The sequence below is a fragment of the Heloderma suspectum genome, chromosome 4 (genome assembly GCF_057233095.1).
Source record: "Heloderma suspectum isolate Gila_16-S chromosome 4, 16-S_ref, whole genome shotgun sequence".
Classification (NCBI taxonomy): domain Eukaryota; kingdom Metazoa; phylum Chordata; class Lepidosauria; order Squamata; family Helodermatidae; genus Heloderma; species Heloderma suspectum.
Genome location: NC_139461.1, coordinates 188,963,355 through 188,982,854, shown reverse-complemented (window position 1 = coordinate 188,982,854; position 19,500 = coordinate 188,963,355). Strand labels below are relative to the sequence as shown.

Below are 19,500 nucleotides of genomic sequence, written 5' to 3'. Positions count from 1 at the left end.
GAAACTATTCCCCTATGGCCCACTCGCAGACTATAAATAGGTGCCTAGCCATAGGAATTTCAGTCTAGCTGCGGGAACAATTGTGATTCCTCCAGGGTGGCCACTTTTTAACCTTGCAAATTATGGACAGCCATTGGTAGCGTAAGTGGATAAAAGGGGCCTATTGGGGCCACATCCTAATTACAGGTATCCAGTCATCTAATTTTCGCTATTAAATATGTTGTGTGTTTGGGAGCCTGGTAGATAGGATCACCTTTTATTGTCTTGTGCAGTAATTTCAGTGTTCAGAGTTGGTCTAACACAAATGTCAACCATCTTAATTACATTTCAGCACGGTGACTTACCTTTATTGGTCCTCTCTTTTGAGAGCAAACGATGTTCTTTGGTTCCATTCATTTTTGAAGTAAGGCAGGAGTGGTTGGTGTGAGGTGGTTCATATGAATCCTCTGAAGCTGCCACTAAAAGTGGCCACCCCACTTTTGAGTTCCCCTTCCAATCTCCATTATGTAAATGAGCAGCATGACATTGTCACATTGTGGTATTCCCTGCCCCATTCCATACTGGAGGATGTATTCGTTATCATAATTGGTTCCACACACTTCCCCCATCACTTACTTTCATGAATGGAAAAGCTTCCCCAGACTGACATGTATAAATTTAGCAGCTTTTAAGAGCACAGTAGCAGGGCTAGTAAAAAAAGGGAGAGAGAGAGAGAGATGGTAATCCTATAAAGGAAAAAGCACTGTGAGAAAAAGTGAAATAATTGCAATATCACTGGCCTATAAATCATAATAAAGCGAGGGATTTGACTGAATTTCATTGTCTATACCATTCACTAGGGAAAGAAAGATAAACAAAAAGTGGGCAAAGGGTCAAGAAAACAATGACATTTCAAGCTCTCTCTCAAACACATTACCAAACTTTTTTCCTTTCAGGTCCAATTCGTCACATTTCAGCCATTTAAATGAACTCCCTGTGAATCAAATGTATAGCTGAAAGGATAAAACGTTTTGAGTATGTAATCTGTTTAACTGAGCTGCAGTACTTAAGATTGTATTGCTGTGGAGAGGGGAGGGGAGAGAAAGAAGAGACTTTAATTTTCTCTCATTTGTCATGCTTTTCAAGAGCATTTGAATGGTTGCAACAAGAAGGTCCACACTTTAGCAAAATTAACTGCATTCAGTTTCCTTCATCTTGTTCAACTTGGGTGGTGTTCATCAACTCCACTCCACCTCATGGTCAGTCTGGGGCCTTGCCTTGAGCATTGTTTCATGGGAGAAGTATATGAGAGAAGTGGGGGGATCAAACGTTTGTTTCTACACCCAACCATGGCAGACTGAAGGTTCAAAACATCAAAGAGGGCATATGTCAAAGACGACATAGTGTCAAGTGGACTAGAACACCTAAAAGGAATAGACTGTTCCTCAGAAGTGCTGTGGGTGGCAATACCAGGCTCCAAAACTAATTTGGCGCTAGGAACATGCTATCTTCCCCCAGACCAGAACACTGAGGGTGACCTTGAGATGGAAAACAAAGTCAGGGAGGCCTCCAAATGAAGTATTGTAATAATGGGCGACTTTCATGACCCCTACATCAATTGGATAAATGCATGTACCAGCCATGACAAAGAAGTTAGATTTCTCGATGCCCTAAATGATTGTGCTCTAGAACAGTTGGTCATGGAACCAGCCAGAGGGGAGGCGACCTTGGATTTAATCCTAAGTAGTGTCGCCCAGGACCTAGTACAAGATGTTGTTGAACCAGTTATATACAGTGATCACAGTGCTGTCAGATTTAATATATATTTAAGTGGAAAGTTGCCCAGGAAGTCCAACACAGTCACATTTGACTTCAAAAGAGGAAACTTCTCTAAAATGAGGGAACTGGAGAAAAGGAAGTTAAAAGGGGGAGTCAAGAAAATTGAATCCCTTCAAAATGCTTGGAGATTACTCAAAACCACAATAAAAGAAGCCCAGCTAAAATGTATACTACAGGTTAGGAAAGGTAGCGCCAAGTCCAAGAGGTCGCCAACATGGTTAATGAACAGTGTTAAGGGAGCTATTAGAGAAAAGAAAGCTTCCTTCAGAAATTTCTGATCTTCTAACCAAAATATGAACATGTCCCTAAGATCAGCCTCTATACCAGATGACTGGAAGATGGCCAATGTAACACCAGTTTTCAAAAAAGGGAATCCAGGGGAATCCAGGAAATTACAGGCTGGTTAACTTAATATCTGTTCTGGGTAAATTGGTCGAATGCATTATTAAAGATAAAATTAGTAAGCATATAGAAGGACAAGCCCTCCTGAAAAAGAATCAACATGGCTTCCACAAGGTAAGTCCTGTCTCACCAACCTTTTATAGTTCTTTGAAAGTGTCAGTAAACACGTAGATGGGGTGATCCAGTAGATATTGTTTACTTGGACTTCCAAACGGCTTTTGACAAAGTCCCTCACCAAAGACTCCTGAGCAACCTTGGCAGTCATGGAATAAGAGGAGAGGTCCTCTTATGGATCAATAACTGGTTAAAGAACAGAAAGCAAAGAGTAGGAATAAATGGTGAATTCTCCCAGTGGAGGGAAATAAATAGTGGGGTCCCACAGGGATCTGTATTAAGACCAATACTTTTCAACCTGTTCAAAAATGGGATTTTTTATCTTGGAAAAAAAGAGGGTGAGGGAAAACATGATAGAGGTCTACAAAATTATGCATGGTGTGGAGCATGTGAATAGGTGTGGAGCATGTGAATTTTTCTCCCTCTCTCAAAATACTATAACCTGGGATCATCCTATGAAGCTGACTGGTGGGAGATTCAGGGCAGATAAAAGGAAGGACTTCTTCACACAGCACATAGTTAAACTATGGAACTCACTACCACAGGAAGTAGTGATGGCCACCAATTTGGATGGCTTTAAAAGGGGGTGGACAAATTCCTGGAGGAAAAGTCTATCAACAGCTACTAGTCTTGATGGCTATGTGCTACCTCCAGTACCAGAGGCAGTGAGCCTATGTACACCAGTTGCTGGGGAACATGGGTGGGAGAGTGCTGTTGCACTCATGCCCTGCTTGTGGGTTCCCCGTCGACAGCTGGTTGACCACTGTGTGAACAGAATGCTGGACTAGATGGACCCTTGGTCTGATCCATCATGGCTCTTCTTATGTTCTTAAAATGCAAGAATGTAGAGGGGTCAAGACACTATATGGGGAAAACTCTCTCCCTTCCTTTCCCTCCCACATTCTGCATAATGGTGGCTAACTTTTCCTGGCCTTTCCCCACCTGCTGAATTTCTAGTTGTCCAGTTATAACCCAAAGAAAGAGCATGTGAGGAAGCAGTGGTTGGCTCCTTTTGCCCTCAACTGGGGAAAGGGGCTTCTTGCAACCCAATTCTGTCTCTTCGGAATCTCCTGGTTCTTTCTCTGAACATGTAGTCAGACAGCTCCTTCTTCCAAAGATGTGAGCAGGGCCTTCGTGGCTGATTTTAGAGCCAGGGCAAGCTCAGCTTACTACAGAAGAGGGAAGACTAAAAGAATTGCATTTTTACCTGTCAATGCAACTGTTAAAGTTATAGGACCCCTACTTGAAAAAGGTCCTCTGTATGTTGTCTGTGCTCATTTTTAATTCACATGGACTGTAGGGATGTGTGATGTTATGTATATAGAATGAGTGCAGAATACTACCAGGGTGAAGTTCCAACAGCAGATGTCTTAAATAAGGGCCTTGAATTTCAGGGCTCTTCATCCACATTTTTATCCTAGCTCCATCAGTTTGCCAATGCTGTGATAGCCTTATAAATTCACATCCCAATATTAACTATTTTGATCTGGAAATAATTTCCATTTATCTTAATATAACTTACTGTAAGTGTGCTTACAATTGCAGCGATACAGTGATCCCAAGCACATTTAAGGCACAATCCTATGCATGTTTAGACAGAAAAAGTCCTACCGCTCCCAGCATTCAGGTCCAGGTGTGGTGGATACTTTTGAAATTGTAGATCCCAAGGATGTAGACAGGATTCTTGGAGAAGTGACACCTTGAACGTGTGTGTGTGTGTGTGTGTGTGTGTGTGTGTGTGATCCTTTTCCTTTCTTCCTATTCTTCCTCATAATTACTACGCTCTGTTTTGTACTCAAGAGTCAAGTTCTCTCTTGATCAGTTAATGCTGACATCTTGTGGTTGCCAGGAGCATTACAGTCCATTAACCAAACATCTGTATGCCTTCTCAGATACAAGCAAGCATGCTAATGACTGTATTATCATTGAAACAAAACACAAAACAGTCTGGAGCAATGTGAGATGCAATTATTTCCCCTAATTAGATCTGGTGCTGGTTTCAGTCCTGGATGCTGATGAGACAAGTTGAAGTATAATTGGAAAGATTAAAATGCAGCTACCAGTAACCTGGCTCTTTGGTTAACTGGATTATTTCTTGCAGTGTTTGGAGAATCCTAAAACAAAAACTATTTTGGGAAGGGAGGTTCAAAACAAAAGAACCATGTAATGTATTTTTAAGGTGAATAGATGTAAAAAGGACAAGGCACCTATTCCTTAAGTACTTCTACAGAGGAAGGAATTTCAGCATGTACAGTTTAACATGTCACAGCACTGCAGGGGATAGAAAAGTTTAGCCTGATGATATTTCTTCTTGTGTTGTGGTTTATTCATTCAGTCTCTTCCGACTCTTTGTGACTTCATGGACCAGCCCATGCCAGAGCTTCCTGTCGGCCGTCGCCACCTGCAGCTCCCCCAAGGTCGAGTCCGTCACCTCCAGAATATGTACCCAACTATTAAAGATATAGATTTAAACTAATGATTTAAAGAAATCTACCCTGCCTCCACCTACCTACAGGGTTTCCTAGTGGCGTACTGTTAAACACATTCTGTATAATCCAATCAATAACATAAGCAGCAACTCAGGCACTAGGAACCCAGGGAACCCTTGTCTTTTCCAGGATGCTTGACATTTCCCATGTCTCCTGGGTCACTGTTGTGAAAGGCACTGGGTGCTGGGGGAGCATGTGTGTAAGGGAGCATGCAGGAGGGGTTGTACCACTTAATGCTCCCAATACATTTTGACGTTTGGTGGGGTCCAGTGGACTTAAGATACAATAACCAAGCTATTTTCTCACTTCTTGGGAAAACATCTCAGTTAGCTGAACCCAATTACAAATACAGCAGGGGGATGGGGGTGCAATCACTAGACTTGTACTATTTCAGGTGATGGTGGCAGAACATTCAGGTCAGCCAATCAATCAATTTTATTACATTCATAGACCTGCAAGGAACATTCATGTCTGAATGCTCCACACACAACACTCGAAATTTCCAGTGAATGTAGGGCAACATACAGGATGCCTCAAATCCACACAGCAAGTATAGTGGGGAGTGGTATTAGTTGCAATGGGGACGTGACTTTTGGTGGCAGCTCCATGGTAAATGTAATGTGTGCTACAGCGCTAAGTTAGGACAGTGTAAAATGATGCACGTTGGGGCAAAACATCCGAACTTCAAGTAAAACCTGATGAGATATAACCAGTGGAAAGCATTTTCAAAGATATATGGCATCAGGCATTGGCAGGGGAGTTGAAGGAGTGAAAGATAAAAGTACCTGGATCCAGCACAGAACTCTCCAGTCTGAGCCACAGAACAACTCCCCCCTCCCCACCACAAGAAAATCTTTGGAAAATGCCAATATGATGCTTGGCAATCTGGTATTTTTCTGACTCTCATTTTAGTGACTCTCATTTTACTGGCTGTTATAACCCAGGCATCAAAACAATTATTTAGTGGACAAGGGAGGCAAAATTTGAGTACAGAGTAAGGAATGCGTAGATATTCATTTTGAATGGTATCAAGGCCAAGGGAAATCTGGGCTACAGTTAGTACTTCATTTCTCTTTAAACAGCCCAAACGGCAGCACGTGCAAATCCTGACACTCTGACTAAGATATATGTAGGCTTGCCAATGCCATGCAGGCAAATGTCACGTACATCGTTATTAGAAATCGCCCTTAAGTTAACATCATATGTCTTTTTGACAAGATGAATGGTTGGCTTCTGACAATGAATAATTTTCATTTATACTTAAAAGAAAATTTTTAGAAGACTTCTTCAATTAAAGAAAGCATGCATAAATGAGATTCCAGATTATTAATTGAGAAAGCTATGCACTCATTCAGGTACCTTGGTTATCTCCTTGTGGCCTTCCAGAAGATCATTACAAAGTGGTAAGTTTGAGGGGACATGAGACGGCCTTCTCTGCTGTGGCATCCCGGTTGTGGAATGCCCTCCCCTTGGAGGCCTGATTTGCACAAACGTTGGTTTTGTTTGAGCGCTAAGTTAAAATATGGCTTTTCACCAAAGCCTTTGAGGGCTAATTGAATTCCCTAAAGTTGCACACTGCTTTAAGTGTTTTATTATTTTAGATTTTCTAATTGGTATTAGCTTGTTTAATGGTTTAATATGTTTTTAGCTGTTCAAATTGTTAATTGTTTCATATTGTTTACATTGATTTTATCTGTACGTTGCCCTGAGATCTTAGTGGTATAGGGCAGGATATAAATGTTGTAAATAAATTAAATACATTTGTTATATTTTATTGCTGGGTAAAAGCTTATATTAACTGCCCCCAAATGTCTACTGTGAAGTACAAAGTTATGTTAGTATCATGCTTGTGATCACTTAGGAGCATCATTTTTGTGGTGACTGTGTTTATCACAAGTACACAAGTACACCTATAATAAGACTGATTCTGAGGACTATTTGAGTCATAAACTGTATCCCTTGAAACATTTCACAACATGTAGCACCAGCAATGTGGTTCATGCTATGCAATACCCATGTAAGAAATGTTATGGTGGAACAACTCTAGAGCTCTTAAAAGGTGAATAGGTGAACATCTTTTTGATAGAACCAGTGTGGTGTAGTGGTGAGACTGTTGGACTGGGAGCCCAGAAATGTGGGTTCTAGTCCCCACTCAGCCATAGAAGCTCACTGGTTAACTTTGGTCCAGTCACAGACTGTCAGCCCAACCTATCTCACAGGGATGTTGTTGTGAGGATAAAATGGAGAGTGGGAGGATAATGTAAGCCGCCTTGGATTCCTTGCAAGAGGAAAAAAGGCAGTTTATAAATGCAATAAATAATATCAAAAATAAGAAACTGGGTACTCCATTAGTGGGTCATTTTACAGAGAAATTGGATATACGGTCTGGGGCAATTGAAATACTAAATCACGGCAATGACAAGGTTCTTCTTTTAAAAAGACATAGTGGATTTTGGAGTTGAAAACTCTGGCTCCACAAGGTCATAAGAACATAAGAAGAACCATGCTGGATCAGGCCAAGGGCCCATCTTGTCCAGCGTTCTGTTCACACAGTGGCCAACCAGCTGCTCACGGGAAACCCACAAGCAGGTCTAAATAAGAAATTGGATTCTACCCCCTTTTTTTAAATAGACAATTGTGATATTCTTTTTAGTGATATTCCCCAATGCTGTTTGTTAGGACGGTCATTTGGCAGTGAGGAATAGGTAACAGGTGTGTTATTTACCAGGAGGATATTTATTTGCTTTCTTTTCCATTAGTTACTTTGAAGGTGGCCTTTCGGGCTGAAATGCATTGGGTTCCAAATAAACAATTAACAGCAACTTGGGATGTGGTCTATATTGATCAAAGACAGATACCCAATATGTTCTCAGTGACAGACTGTCATAATACTAAATGAAACTTAAGAACATAAGAAGAGCCAAGCTAAATCAGACCAAAGATTTATGTAGTCCAGCATTCTGTTCACACAGTGGCCAACCAGCTGCCTGAGAAGCCCACAAGTAAGACATGGGAGCAATTTGATTGGCAGTAGCTTCAGGACAGATAAAGGAAGGTTGTATTTCACCCAACACAGTTAAACTTGTGGAACTCACTGCCACAGGATGCAGTGATGGCTTATACAAATTCATGGAGGACAGAACTATCAAATGGCTATTGACCCATGATAGTTAAACAGGATGCCCATGTTCAAAACCAATATAACTCTGTTTGCTGACTGTATAATACCAATTGTTGGGAACAAACAAGGGATGTTTGTTGTATCTGGCTCACTATGGTTTGAAAAATGTTGTTGGTCTAGATGGACCCTTGGTCTGCCCAGTAGGGCTGTTCTGATTGGTTTCTTATCTAAGTGGTTATATACTAATACTTTCTGGGTTTTTAAATGAGCAATATTATCATCAAGGAAGACTGATATGTTCAACCTCAGCTATGCTTGAACATGAATATAAATTATTTTCTGCTTTCAAAAAATAATATGGACTTTATTTCCAAACTGGGTGTTGAGGGGTCATAAAACAGAGATATTTCAAAGTTCAGGAAATATCTCATAAAGTCAGAATACATTTTCAGACTTGAGCACCTGACCAGTAGATCATATTTCTGTCAAAAGAATGGAGCTATATGTAAATGAGGAATAGAGAAAACATAGTAACCAGTTTGGTAGATCAATGGGTTCAGATGAAATCACAGTGACCAGGTTTGGACGGTGGTTTCTTTTCCTCACCTTGCATATGCCGCTCGCGTGCCTGCCATTTCCCTGATTATTCTCGCTGTGGCGTGGGTTGCTGTGTCATCCAAACCTGGTGAGGTGTGCAGTGGGGTTGGCTTCCAAACCACCCCATGACCCCTACAAGAAGCCATGAATTGCAAGGTGGTTTGGAAGCCACCCCCAAAGTGCACCTTGCTGGGTTTGGATGACACAGCACCCCGTGCCGTGGAGAGGGCAATTAGGGAAATGACATGTATGCGAGCAGGATGCACAGGGCAGAGAAAAGAAGCCACCGTGGCTTCTTTTCCCTGCTGATCATCGAAACCCAGCGAAGTAGTTAAAATATTTTTATCCTCAGCCAAAAGGGCTCCTGGAGCGGCTTACATCCAATCAGTAAAACAAGACAACCCCTGCCCTCAGGATTACAGTCTATAAAGACACAACACACAAGGAAAAGGGGATAGGAAGAGAAGAGGAAAACATTAAGTAGCCTTTCAGCATGGCTGGTGGAATGGCCCTGCTTCCCCTCCCATCTCCCTCTGTACAGCCTACTGGAATGGTTGCTGGTGGTATTCAGCATGAGGTATCTGTTTTAGAATCTTACTGATGTGGCAAATCAAGAAATTAATGTACGAAAGATATGGCTAAGTAATTAATAGCAGTGTAGGAATCAGATTCCACTCATCTGCAATGGTGGCTTAGATGAGCAGTTTTTTCTTTTTTTTCTTTCTTTGAAATAAATCCTTTCCACATTTGCTCATTTAGTACCGCATCACAGCCAAGTTACAGAGGATTCTGGGGCACGTGCCATGGTACACACTCAGTTCACGGGGGCACTGGCCAGGCAAGGCCAGTTGTGCCTCAGTGTTAACCTTACAGCTTCAAACAACTGTCAGTTGTTGTTTTACATTGAAGCCCTCAGTTCTACTGGTCCCTCGGACTACCATTGTTTGTATGCCTTTTTTGAAGCTAAGAGACTGGAATGGTGCTGTATTGCTGCCTTGGGGAGCTAATGCATTGAATGTATATGTGTGCACTTCTGCATGTTGCTTTTCTCCTGCTCGTGGGTATGAGAATGAGCATTAATTGTTGGTAATACTGTTATTATTGACTCATTCTTTGGTAGATTGGTCTGAGAGGCTTGGTTGCATACATGTTTATATGAGAAATGATTGGAAAATATTTGACCATGGAAGATGTCATAGTCAAAACATGCTTGGTGTGTTTTACATATGTTTATTTTCATGTTATGATGTAATAAGAGAGATGTAATCAGTTGTTTATTTTTTTAAAATGCTGAGGTTATAAAGTCGGTATATACATTTTGTGCATGTCAATTAATTTCATCTATACATTATACATCCCAATTAGTCAGGGTTTTTTTAACTTGGGATTCTCCAGAACACCATTTGAAAACCACTGACCGAGCGTTATATGAAGAAATATTATTATAAATGGAAAAAATATTATTACAACTGAGCCTAAATATCACTAAGGTGGTACTTGAATTTGGGAGGAGAGCCCCCCTGAAACTCTCCCTGAAACATACGTTGCTTTTGTTTTTTCTGTGACTGATGCATCAAGGCAACAGAAACAAACTGCTTCTTCCCCACATCTGCTAGCACAGTGCCAAAAGGTAAGGGAGCTTTGCCCAATTGCCTAAGAAATTAGGCAATGTTCCTTTGCTCGCTTATCTTCTAACACTGTAGGAATTGTTTTATTATTATTATTATTACTTTATTGTTATCATTATTACAACAATAACATTGTTTTTCCATTATAAACACACACACAAAGCAGCTTATAAAGGTTAAAAAAATAACATTGCAATAGTACACACTACAAAGTAATGAAAAACAGTAAGGCATTTTAAAACGGCAGCAGACTAAAACTAGAAAATAGGAGGAAGAATAAAGATAGGGGAATGTCTTTGTGTTGCCAAGGCACTGCAGGGAAGCTCTCCCTTCCCTCTCTCCCTCTTGGCACAATCGACAAAAAATCACTCATTCTCAGACCTCACCACTCACCCCAGTGATGAAAGGAGAGTCCAACTTCGCAGCTCAAGAAAAGGGCTATGAAGTTGGAGCTGATGTTTCAGCTCAACTTTGATGGAAGATATATGGCCTCATAAATAAATTTAACTCAGCCTTACAATACAAATATACACCAATGTTGGATTTCTGTTTGAGATGTTGTTAGAAATGTGTGTAGGACCTGTTACAAATGACAAGCAATCTTCTTTAAAAAAAAAAAAGCCACTCCAGCTTTTGCAATCACCAGTCATAACCTCCGACTCATTAAACAAGAAATTAACCAGTTTATTAATATATTCACATATTTACACAATCTTACAAATTAAAGTACTGCCCCAGCTCACTGCATGAGAGCAAGAGTATATGGAGGAAATGCACTGCAGGAAAAATAAAAAAGCAATGGCTATGGCACACTAAATCTTTGGTATTTGAAATGTAACATGATGCAGCATTTAACTTATTTAACACAGGCCATTAAACAAAGACAACACACAACACAGTCCTGACCCAGAGCTCTCTGAACACATGGAGCTCCAGTATGTCTGGAAACTGTCCCTGCCCTTTCACTTCCCTGGAAAGAGAGAGTCCACTTGTGCAAAGAGATTCATGTTGGATTGCTAAGCCACAATCCAGAGACCTTGTCTGCCTCTTAACATTTCTGAAGGCTTTAAAAGAAGACGCAACCTCCCATACTCCCCGAGCCTGCTATGGGGCAAAGAAGAGTCCTTGTTCTGAAAGGCAGGAGAGGGTAGGTTCTGGGACCTAGCAGGGGAGGGAAACAGTAGCTTCATACTACTGCTCTGCTACAGGGTGTTAAAAGATTGACAGGACCTCCAGGTTGCAAACTGGCAACCATAGTTGCACATACTAAAAGCTGCATCTTTTCTCATCACTAAAGTTAATGCAGAAGCTCTTACAGAAGTGTGAACTGCCTGTGTGTAAGGAAATGCTGGGTCAGGAGTGCTTGAATACCAACAGGAGGGAGATGTTTAGATATGGCTTCAGTTCTCCAAGTTCCATTAGCCCCTGAGCTGCAAGAATTAGCCAACGGCAATTTGAGGATATATAAACTATTCATCAAAATGCTGTGTTGAAAGGATACATTTCATAATCTTTATTTTAAGCCAATTCTCCCCCTACAAGACATATAAACGTGACACAGCACAATACATTTCACAGACCTAAAGATAAAACCCTATGCCGTTAAAAACAGGCAATAACTCCTGGTAGGGCAATTTTGCCCACTTAAGGATCAAGTCCACCAGACAAAACTAGTTATTACAGAAAAAAAGCACCAAGGAAGCATTCCTAGACTAACATTTAAGGACAGGCCATTTTATTAAATACATTTCTAGAATCATTTACAAATGCTGTAACTGATTCCCTCAAAATAATGTATTCAATAAATTCAAAGTTTACATCATTTTGAACTTCTCTAAACTACAGGCATATAACTGCTGATGTTAATAGTTTTAACTATAAAAGGTGAAACTCCACAGAGGTTCAAAGCATTTCTAACATGGACATCTGCAAACACCCATCCACCCTATTAATCTTTGCTTGGTGGCAAACTCCTGGACTAAGGCAGCTGGCTTGTTGAGGCCTTAGCAAATTCTGGGTGCTGGATAGCTTTGCAAATATTCAGTTAGAAGCAATAGACAACTGAATGAACAACCATTCAATCAGAAGCAAGTTTGCATTAGGAATGGTGGGGGAGCGTCGAAACGGGGTGTGTGTATTCACACATGTGACTTTACTCAATTGGGATTGTCTAGGTATACCACACAAGCTTGTGGAGTGGAACAGAGATCGCCAAGGCTTCCAACTGAGGTTTTTATGTATAATGAAAGCTAATGGTTCCTTTTACACTAGGACAGAGAAGGCAGCCAGACCGTACAATGACTCCAAAATACATACAGTCTGGCACAATATATGGGTGTGTGTGTTAAAAGCTACTGTTTCTGTAAGGAATATTCTTTGTTAGGGCTCTGTAACTTTAAATTCTATACAATTCCTTTTTCGAACACATGCCAAAGCACAAGCTATTTTTTAAATTTTGTTGTTTCATAAAATATTTTAATAAGAGTTAGACAGGCCAGTTAAAATAACCTTGGAACTGATGACAAAATTCCTTTGTATTCTCCACCCCCACCCCTCCCACAGTATGGCACACAGAACTGTGTTGTATTCAGCTTTGTCCCCAGAAAGTGTGTGTAGAAATTGCAGCCTTGGTGAGTATGCAGTCATCAGCAAGGTTAATTAGTGCTGCTGGATATTTCAAGACAAATAATATTGACCACATGACTACGGGAATGCTCAGACTCCCCCCACCTCGGGCAACAGTGATAAGCAACAATAAAGTAAGCCTTCATCTCCTAATGCCATCAGAGGTGTTAGCTAACAGAAAGAAAGAAAGAAAGAAAGAAAGAAAGAAAGAAAGAAAGAAAGAAAGAAAGAAAGAAAAGTTTAGTAAATTAGTACCCATAGTAATTTAGTATTCACTGTGGATGGAATGAAATGAAGCATTTTGTAAAAAGTCTGTTTTGAAGTGATTTTTCAGGAAGGTGAGGTTAGAGTTTTGTACTGGTCCCCAGTGGTGGCAGGCGGACAGGTTTCGTCTTTGCACAGCTCTGAGTGAGATATTAATCTGTCAACACAAACTTCTTCAGTTATCCCAGCGTTAAGACTGGAGGGTTTCAACAGACTGAAGTGCTGCATTTCAAATACTCAACAAGACGAATAATGCTTTGCAGATGTCTGAATTTCATAGTCCCTGAAGTTTATGATCAAAAGTACCAACTAGATCTGCAAGTCATTCATCCTCTTCTACATAGGTAGATGGAAACCAACCCACCTGAATGAGAAGAAGAAAGAAGGGCACAACATATTAGACTGATATTCCTTGGGCTCAGCATAATTCTCTGTACAATCCCCCCACCCCGACTTTAAATTGGGATTGATTCTGAACAGTGAGAAAGAGGATAAAAACTCGTTTGTGACAGAGCATTCAGCCTCTCTCCAAACAAAGAGAATGCAAGTAACAATCCAATAATGCTTGTGAAAAATAGGAACTTGATCACAAATAGGGCTGATGGCCAACTTTTGTTTTAGCAACTCAGGACATTCAACTGAGGCAGGGAAACAGGACAAATTAGGTACTAGTAGCTGAAACTCAGAGCTAGTTCTCAGCAAATTATGTGGCAAGCCTGCTTGCACCACTTCAGACTGCAGGTGGGGACTCACATGACTGAATGCTCTTGCATACCCCGCCCCCCCGCAAACGTCCCTTTGCATAGAAAACTAAGTGTTAGGGGAAAGGGTTCTAGCCTAGCCTTCTCATACTTGTTTTCTATGTAGCAGGGTTCCCCCTCTGCCCCCCCTCCCATGTAATCAAGTTTGCCCATGCCTGCATTTTGCAGCAGTACAGACAAGGAAATTTTTAATATGTGAGAATTATGTCTGTTTTTCTAAATATTCCGAGCACTGTGTTTGCTTTTCGTTTATATGCTTTACAAATCCAGGACATTCCTGTGTCCTGAAATGGGCTCTTCTTGACTCAGGATATGATTTATAGCAGTGTACTGATAAAATCAGGGCAACTGGCAACTGTATATGACAACATGCTTTTTGCCAGTGTGGATCTAAAACACATCCTCTAATTGCTTGTCCCGAAGTATGCTGCAGATGGACAAAAAAAGCTAGCATAGGCAGAATAGCAAAAAAATGTCTAATTATTAACAGTTAGAACAGTGATTTCCCATACACAGGTAAAGGGTAACCACCATTTTTCAAGGGTACACTGAATGATAATATCCTACTTATTCTGGTCTCCTAGTATAGAAAGAATGCTTTCGTTTTTTTACATGGCAACAGGAAATACAAGATTTAAGCAACAGAAGATTAGTGACTATGTGGTTCTATATGCAAATAGTACAACCGTTCTTACTCCCTCATCAGAGGAACTAGCAGTTGCCATTAGGGATGTTGGAGAAATCCGCAACAGAACCAAATGAGTTTGAATTCTCATGAATCTGACCCACTGATTCTGCAGCGGACTGGCTTTTCCCCTGTCAGGCGGATTCTGCAGACTTGCAGACCAGTTTTCTAACTTTGCCCGATAAATATGCAAAAAAAAAATTTTAAAACCTGGCTAAAGCGTGAAAATGTGCAGTCTTGCATTTGCGCAAATGTGCATTTGTGTAAATTTGGCTGGAAAATCCAATTCTGTTGATGGGCGGATGACAGAACAAAAGGCACCTGACATTCTATGAAAAACACAGAACGGAGTTTACACATTCTGAACATCCCTAGTTACCATCAGGTGAAGCTTGCTGACCTTCAAGTATTTACAAGTCAATGCCTAACAGCTGACAGAAGGGTGCCTTCAGGAGCCAATCCATGACAAGACAGGCATTTTTTTTTCTCTTTCAGTTCTGTCAGGACAGATGGGAATCAAGAAGCAGCCCATGCAAGCTTGGGTAGGTAGATTACTAATGATAGTACAATAGCCACAAAAGGCAACTCAATGTAAATTCTGAAGGCTAATCAAAACAATGAAAACTACCCAAGTGAAAGATGGCGTTAGTGTATTCCTGTCTGATAAGGTGCATCATCTGGGGGTGTTACTATACTCTACTTTGCTCCTGGACAGGCAAGTGGTGTCAGTGGCCGTAGACTTGGATGAACTACATTTATTATGTAGGTCTTGCCGCTTCTTTGGAAGGACGGATCGCAATGCTCTTATTCATGCTTTTGTAATACCTAGGATTGACCACTGCAGCCTTCTCCAACCTGGCATCCTCCAAATATGTTTGACTACAGGTCCGAGCATCCCCCAGTCAGCCAAGCTGTCGGGGCAAGAATATCAAGTAAAAATCTTTCCTCCCAACTGTGAAGCTGCAGAGGTGAGCAAGGATTGCCCTGGCAGTGCCTCAGCAATCTAGAGAGCACCAGGTTGGGGAAGGCTGGACTACTGCACTGTGCTTTATGGGGGTTGCCCTTAAAGACAAGCCAAACACTTCAGCTGATTTTATAAAAGACGCACTGATTTCCAGTTTGCGTCTGGGCTGAATTCAAGGAACTGATGCTTTCATTTACACCTTGCATAGCCTAACGCCTTTTAACCTTTGTAAACCACCCAGAGAGCTTTGGTTATGGGGTGGTATAGAAATGTAATAAATAATAATAAAATATCTTTGAGCAGGGGTCTACTATTTTTGACTGGCCAAAAACTGCAGTTACCAGGTTCCTCCACCCTGCTGGCTGGACAGAGACAAGTGCCTCTGCCTAAGAGCAAAGGAATCCCTACACCACCTTTTCTGTGGGAAAGGCAGGAGGATAGCATTCCAGTTTCAGCCCCTCTGCTGAGCAATGGCTGAAGGATCCTGCCCCTCCCTGCTTCTCTCTCCTAAGGGAAAGAGAAGCAGGGAGCATGTGGGGTTCAAGCACAGCTCAGCAAAGGGTCTCAGAGGCCCACCCTCAAGCAGCACCTGCAAGACTCACACACACATACACACTCACACCACTTCTCTCTCTTGCTAGAAAGAGGGGTGGGGAGTGTGCTTCCAATCTCCCCGCCTCCAGCTTTCCTTCCAACCTTGGAAGTGGGGAGGGGTTGGGAACTGCCAGAGCAATCCTTGCCCACCTCTGCAGTTTCACAGTTGGGAGGAAGGACTTTTGCTTAATACACTCGCCAGAAGCTGGGCCATGCTCGCCATGGTGAGCAGATTTGTTGACACCTGCCTTTGAGTTGGCCTCTTTGAGTTGATCTGCTGTAGCAGCATTCTTCAGGTTAGACCCTGCCCCAAGTGCCCTCGCATCAGGAGAGAAGACGATCAGCTCCAAGGAGCAGGACCTTTAGCACAGTTGCCCATAGCTTGAGGATGCCCTCCCTAGTGATGGGCAGAACTATTCCTAGCCTTTTTACAGACAGAGGTTTTAAGATATGTTTTGAAAGGCATATGGCTGCTTCATTCTATTCCTATCCTGTCTTAATCTATAAATTTTTTGGTTCTGTTCATTTTATTGCTCTAAGATGTGTTGTATTTTCTGGTTTGGTTAAACACCTTGAGAGCACAATCTTATGGATGTCTAGTTTTTGTGAACCGCCCAGAGAGCTTCGGCTATTGGTCGGTATAGAAATGAAATGAAATGAAATAAATAAATAAATAAATAAATACTCATAAGGAAGCCACACTGATTTCAATGGGAGTTAGTCCCTGGTATGTGTGTATTCAATTGCAGCCTAAACTTCAGAAAGATTGGATAAATATATTTTATATAAATCAAACGAATAAAAGATTCATGCAAAGCAAATAAAGTATCACAGGAAGATATATGCAAAAATTATGCAGTCTAAAAAAGAAACCTACCCTTCCGTTTACTTCACCTCTCCACCAGCCATTCGCACTAATCTTTGTGTAAATTTTAACCACATCTCCTTTGAGTAGGGACAATTCACGCATGTCTCTTGCACAGAAGTCATAGCGGGCAATTGCTATACCAAGGACCTTGGGACTCAACACTGGAGGGGAACATAGGAAGGCAACATTATTAGAAGTTTGCTAACTGCATATCAGTTGAGTAACATCAGCAATTTCTTTTTGCATATGATTCCAGTACAAGTGCAAGCAAAGGTATTTTTATGCAGAAATGCAAGCTGGCCTTATGAAGAAGCACAAAAGAAATTCAATCAGTGTAATTTTTTTTGGTTAGGCTTTTTAAAAAACAAAACAAAAAATAAACTCTGAAAAAAGGTGGGGGGAGATCATCCTAACTACACATAAGAACAATGGCTGGGATCCAAATGGGATACATAAAAGTATTCTGCACACACCCCGGGGCTTTTTGCAGCTCCCTCTCACTACAGCCCTGTGCCTCCAAAAACACTGCTCCTGGATGTCAGTGGAGAAAAATTGGCATTTGCCCTCAACACTCTGATGGAAAAGTGCTCACGCATGAGGCTTATTGGACCCTAGTCATTCTGCTGAAATCAAATACATCTGTGGAAATATATTTAATTAATTAAAATATCCCAACTGATTCTCGAGGTAGAGGTAATGCTACACTTCTATAACAAAACATCTTTTACACATCACAAATTAAAAGCTTTAAAAGGGTTAAGCAGTACAGCAGTATAGTTTTGGAGAAGGACCTATAACACTAACTTACAACTGTTTGAAGAACAGTACAATACATGAAAGACCACAGAAAAAGTTTCCACTGTAAATTTGCATCTGGCTTTCTTAACCACAAACAACCCACAAAGAGAACGCATGGTTTGTTGCTGGGTTGTAAACTATGAGTTCTTTGTGGTTAACAAGCCATGGTCTGTTAGTGTGGCTGGGTTCACACAACACAACAACCCATGATTCAGCAACAACCCACGGTTGAACAAGAACGCTTACTCAGCCCATACCCTGGCTTGTTGTGTTGCGTGAACCAGTTTATATCTTGGGCATTGTTCTGCTACTCTTGCGCACTTTCCTGAGAGTATGCCTAGTGGATCTTATTTCTGGGTAAATATGTATATGAGTGCTCTGCAAGAAACAAAGGGCACGTTCCAAATTAAAGGGCTTGTAAATTCCACTGATTTCAATGGGAATGTTTTCAGCACATACATACATCTCTTCCATCAAAATCAACCAGAGAGATTTAAATATGTGCTTAATTCTCCAACTGACATTAATTTGACATTAGGTGTCCTTCACTTTGACCAAAAGCCAAATCCTGCAACTTGGAAACAATGGGATCTAAGCAGTGCAAGTTTATAGCCCAAAACACCATTAGGGTCAACATGGCATTATTTAAATCTGTGACTAGCACCTACATCTTTTTTTTTTTCTTTTTCTTGTTTACAGTAGGGTAAGTACAGGGCCCCCAACCTGGATCAGGACACTAGAGTGGGGGCTAGGGGGGCATTTCAGACTGGACTGTGGTCCCTGCATCTACTCTAGACAAAACAATGAACAAAAGATCTAATAGCTCAACACAGATTTAGAGTAATCCCTTTTGGCCCTAACTGTAGCTCATTTGGAACAATCTTCCTGTAGTTTGCTGAGTAATAATACTATTAGTAATGGTGCAGACATAACACTCCTAATCTCTTAACTCTTTTAACAGGATTTGGAGGAGGAGACAGTATTACTTGTTGCCTTCCCTCAGTCCTTCCCTTCTCATACACCATTTCTCCTCCAGTGAATAGCAGGCTGTTCCAACAGTAGCCAGCCAGACCTCTGAGGGAAAAGTTATAAGCAAGGCATGAAAACTACAGCCCTCCCCAGTGCTTGTCCTCAGCAACTGGTATTTAAAGGTACAACATGGAGGGTCTATTAAGCTCTCATAGCTAATACCTGCTGATAGAAACACAGCCACCCCATTAATTTGTCTAGTCCTCCTTTAATGCCATCTAAGCTGGTGGCCATCACAACATGTTGTGGCAGTGCGTCCCATAAATTAACTGCATGTTGTGTTAACAGTCCATTTTGTTATGTGACCCTGAATTTTAATATTATTGTGATATTTTTCATTACCATTGGTAATTTTATAACCTCTACTGTAAAATCATCATGTCCCTCTGTTGTTGTAAACAAACAAACAAGCCCAAAAATGATAGTGAAAAAACTGTTAGAGTTGGATTAGGAGTCTTGGGTTCAAATCTTTTCTGAAGCACAAGGCTTACTGGGGCGGCTTTGACCATACCACTGTCTCTCAGCCTAAGAGGGTTGCTGTGAGGATAAAGTGAAATAACTCCCTATGTGCCATCACTCCTTGGATGAAGGACAGAATTCAAATGCACTGAGCAAACACATTCTTTCAGGTGCTGCTGGTCATCTTACCTGCCTACATGATTGTAATATTTATACTCTCTCTCTCAATCTCTCTCTCTCTCTCTCTCTCTCTCTCTCACACACACACACACACACACACAGAC

General features: G+C 41.2%; 1 protein-coding gene across 3 annotated transcripts in view; it reads right to left on the bottom strand.

The window, feature by feature from the left end:
* Window positions 1–9,763: 9,763 nt before the first annotated feature.
* VAV3 (vav guanine nucleotide exchange factor 3) overlaps window positions 9,764–19,500 on the bottom strand; it is a 247,485-nt gene continuing 237,748 nt past the window's right edge. For 2 of the 3 annotated variants that reach the window (XM_084851614.1, XM_084851611.1), the window contains 2 exons: window positions 16,940–17,091; window positions 10,831–13,422 (listed from right to left, as the gene is read on the bottom strand). In XM_084851614.1, coding sequence (XP_084707740.1) covers window positions 13,381–13,422; window positions 16,940–17,091 — 194 coding nt within the window. In that variant the 3' untranslated portion in view covers window positions 10,831–13,380. Of the gene's footprint in view, window positions 13,423–16,939; window positions 17,092–19,500 lie in introns of all 3 variants that reach the window. The other variant, XM_084851612.1, reaches the window with a different exon arrangement.